The sequence below is a fragment of the Gavialis gangeticus genome, unplaced genomic scaffold, assembly GCF_001723915.1.
Source record: "Gavialis gangeticus isolate Ggan-Ray unplaced genomic scaffold, GavGan_comp1, whole genome shotgun sequence".
NCBI lineage: Eukaryota > Metazoa > Chordata > Crocodylia > Gavialidae > Gavialis > Gavialis gangeticus.
Genome location: NW_017729034.1, coordinates 31,783,345 through 31,787,628, shown reverse-complemented (window position 1 = coordinate 31,787,628; position 4,284 = coordinate 31,783,345). Strand labels below are relative to the sequence as shown.

The 4,284-nt window shown below is 50.7% G+C and overlaps 1 protein-coding gene across 1 annotated transcript in view; it reads right to left on the bottom strand.

Annotated features, from left to right (window-relative positions):
- DLK2 (delta like non-canonical Notch ligand 2) overlaps positions 1 to 4,284 on the bottom strand; it is an 18,974-nt gene that overhangs the window by 9,991 nt on the left and 4,699 nt on the right. The window contains exon 2 of the mRNA XM_019527172.1: positions 2,164 to 2,265. Within this exon, the coding sequence (XP_019382717.1) occupies positions 2,164 to 2,265 (102 nt within the window). The remainder of the gene's footprint in view (positions 1 to 2,163; positions 2,266 to 4,284) is intronic.

Below are 4,284 nucleotides of genomic sequence, written 5' to 3'. Positions count from 1 at the left end.
ACACAGACAAGTTACTACACAAGGAGGACATGCTAATATCAAGCTGTGCACATGAGATCCAGGACTCCAGAACTGCCCATGCCAACAGCTGCTGTTCACTCAAATCAGCCTACATTGGAGCCCACTAGACCAGGCAGCCCTGTTTTCCCTTAAAGTCATTAATTTCCTCCTCCTCTGCTTATCTCCCACTGCTTTACATTATGTCACTGAGGCCTTTTAAAAAATGCCGGGTACCCTACCCCACAGGGTCTGATGGCTTTACAAGGAAACACACCATGGGGGAAAGAACTGAATGTAAAGAACAAATCAGTGCTTGTAGCACAGTTGCACTTGGGGAACTCCAGCCTCTTGTGTCAGGTATGGTACACACAAGACAGTCCCTGCTACAGTTAGCTCAGAAATTAGGGTTATGACACAGGTAGTGGCTAAAATGCAGGGCCTGGAGTTACAAACCTACCTATGTGGATCAAGACTCTATATACTCTCCTCATCGTGACCACTCTTCATACATCACTTACATTTGATCAGAGATTTCTGTGGACAGAGACCCTGTATACTGTTTGTATTTACAATGTCCAACACAACGGGGCCTAGCTTTCAGTTGCAGCTCTGGATGATACTGTAATACAATAAATAACCAAGTTGTTTATCTATGGGGCTCAAGGAGGCCCTCTCACTTTTCTGGTGATCTAGTCACCAAAGCAGCGAGAGGCTCATAAGCATCTCTGATGAAAACGAAGTTTCCCCAGGAGGATGTGAGATAAGCAGGTAAGAGATGGATTAGTAAGTACTAGCTCTCTCCCCAAAGTGTCTCTGCTTCTAGGAGACAGCTGCTTTTTGAGAGAGTCACTCATCCAGAGCTCTTAGAGTCGCTGTGACCTGGCTGCAAGCATAAGCGTAAGGTAAGAGTGTGGGATAATAGCCTGACAGGTGTTAAGTTCTGTTTATTTATTTAAATGCCCAAAGGGTGTAACTGAGCTGCGGCCTGGCTCTGCTGCCTCTCATCCCTATGCTAGCCCAGCACTGGCCTGTTTACTCCAGTCAGGTGTCTTCTTTCATGTCCAGCTTTCTGTCTTCCTGCATGCTGATCGCTTATTGCCCTCAGCCTCTCCGTCTCAGTGCACCAGCTCTCCCTTCCCTGTAGAGTCCCAGCACTGAGAACAGTTGGCTTTGCAGGGATCAGAAGAGGCCACTAGGCCTAGTTCAGGGCTCTCTGTCCCACATTATCTTAGCAACCAGGCCAGCGAGGAGGCTTCACTTAGAAAGACAGGAGCATGGAGAAGACCGCTTCTCCACCTGCAGCCTGTCCAGCAGGTGTCACTGCACACTGGAAATATGGGTGAGATTCAAAGTGAGTGGAAGAGCATGGGTACAGCGGGAGTGCAGCAGCCACCTTCATGACATCAAGTATTACCTGGGAGGCTGAGCATCCTTTAGTCCCAGTCCCAGACAGGTAGACAGTGAATTATTAGGAAACGGAGTCCATCCTCCAGGCCCATCAGTGGAGCTCATAGCAAGCTGTCAGAGACTTTTTAAGCTACATTACATACAGTAGAAAAAGGAAGGGAGGATGGGGTATTCTTGTGTCTGCACCTTAAAGTTCTTCATTGCAAGTGAGAGACAGACTCCTGTGGCCAAAATCAGAACTAGAAACCCCCAAAACGTGCCACGGATAATATAGAGAAGCTTTGTGGATCAGGTCAGCCCATGATTGAGTACTGCTTTCTTCCATGTCTACAAGCAATTCTGCTGTGGTAGATGTTTTGTGACTCTACCATTTAGTCATATTGGGAAGGGATCTCCATTCCCAGGGTCCAAGCTGGCCTTTTGGACTCTTCCTGTCCTTTCCTGCCTCTTGGGAATGTCACATTTATTAGCATAACCTAAGCCTTCTGGCACAGAGCCAGTGAGCCTGCAGCCCGAAAAAATCTCCTTTCTTACTGCCTGTCCAGCCCTGTGCTGACAGGAACCTCATGAAAACTGGGGCAAAGGACCCTTTCTGATTGCAACCTCACAAAATGCCTGAGAAGCAGGTCCTGTATTCTTTCAAGCCATGATAACTTTTCTTTTACTGGACAGTGGTGATTTTAGGACACCTCACCATCACCCATGTAGGTTTGGAAGATGAAAACTGGAGAATGACACATTTCTGCCAAATCTCACCTTGGGCAAGCTGGTGATGGGCCAAGAGAATCCAAACCAAGGACATGAGCTGAAGACAGCAGCTCCTGAGCATGGTCAGTGTGGCCCCACCGAGAGAAACACCTAAAGGTACATAAAAAACATGATCAGAAATACCCTAAGCTCACTGCACCACAGCTCTGCTAGGTTTGCTTCACACCTCCCCATTTCTCCATTGTCCCTATGTTTCTAGTTCTATGATTGCTTAAATTTGTATAAGGGCTGTCTACTTGTGACATTCTCGGTGCCTCTTTTGGATATGCTCTTGCTCAGGATCCTTTCTGTACCAGAGACATTTATAGTTGAACAGTCCTTTTAAACACATATGACAGAAGTATAAAGCTGAATATGAGGACTGGCAATAATGCTAGAGTTCAGACCACCTCCTGGCTCCATTATGGGTTAGGAGAGTGTGAACCCCCACTCTGATCTGTCTGTGTATTTCAGCCTAATATCTGCTTCCCCCTTTCCCATCTTTGTTAAATACTGAAACCTCCTACATGACTCCACCAGTGCATCTCAGCTGTAGTCTACTGACTTCTATGGTGCCCAGGCTGCAGTGAAGAGACTCCCCTGCTTTCCTCACTGCCTCCAGGATCAGTGCTCTCAGCTGTGCAGCTGGTGACTTGGTGTACTCTGACTAGGCAGTGAGCTGGAGCTAGCAAACCTAAAATTGGTAGCTAAATTCAGAAGCTCCTTCTGTCTCTATTAGATTCAAGGGAGCAGGGAGCAGGGCAAGTCCCTGCATCTCCAGCAGGCAGTAAATGCCACACAGAACATCACTTTGCAGTGCATGGGTGTGCAGCAAAGGCCCTTAGACACAGGACCGAAGCTTAAAGGAGCAAAAGCAAATACGTCCCTCCTACCTAACCTCCACCTAACCCGCCTCACTCAGGGTGCCAACATTCCTCAACCCAGGTGTTTTTTAGACACTGCCTGTCCTCCTGGAGCATTTGTACTCCTGAAAAATACTTTGTTCCCTCACTGCTTGCTTGAGTATATTCTGGCTCTTAAGAGCATGAAGTTCTAGGGCAAGATCACTCAGGGAAAATACTGTAATGAGCGATGAAGCAACAGCCCATGAAGAATAGTGAACAGAGAATGGAGCAAGCTTTATCCAAATGTGTGTGTTACCAGCAAGGGGCCATTCCACGTGAAGATGGGATCTCAACCTACACAGTCAGACTGGGCCAATATTTAAAAGCAGGATGTGAAGAAAAGACAGGCACTTGCTCCAGGAAGTGCTGCAGGCAGGGGCTGGTCGTTTGTCTGGGTCTGGACTGGCCCAAATGATGCTGCCAGAAGCACCTTTCCAATGACTAAACCAAGCTCTTATCACCTGGGGTCATGAAAGATCATGGGGCCCTTCTGACAATCATCACCCTGTGGGCTGTCGGCCTCACTGTCCTGGCCACAGGCCACCTTGGCCAGTCCCTTTCTACCACCCCAAACCCCACACACCGCTACGGATGAACACAGGGCTTTCCTTCACTTCCTGTCCTAAACTTGCGCAGTGCTAGGGCGGACCGCCTGACAGCTGCTGCCTTCCAGGAGCTGGTGAAGCGATTCCTGCGAATCTTCTAAAATAATTTAGGGATTAGGGCTGAACAGTTGGCATCCTCCTCCTCCTCCTCCTCCTGCAGGGAGCTCAGCCTCGAGCCGCCACCCGGGTGTCATTGCAAAGGTCGTTTCCCCCTAGGCTTGGGCAGGGACTGTGAGGCTCAGCACTTGGGCCAGCACCTCCTGCTCTAGCTGGCAGGATGCCCTCAGCCCTGAGGGGCCTGAGGGCACCCAGCACCAGCTGCAGGGCAGGACCACCCAGAGCTAGGGCACAGGGGTGCCTTGTCCTTCACATCCCCGTGTCCGGGGGCAGTCGCCAGCCCCTCCCAGTGGCTGGACCACAGCTCAGGGCTTTCCTGGGGCTGGGACTCCCGACCCCCTGGCTACCTCTGGCCCCGAGGGATGCGCTGGGAGGAGCGCCGGCCCCTGCCACAGGCTCCACGACCAGCGCTGGGGTCGCTGCAGCCGGCGGGGCGGGGCGGAGCGGGGCGGGGGTCCCCCTTCTCCCCCCACGGCGGGGCAGGGGCAGCCCTCGCCCTTCTC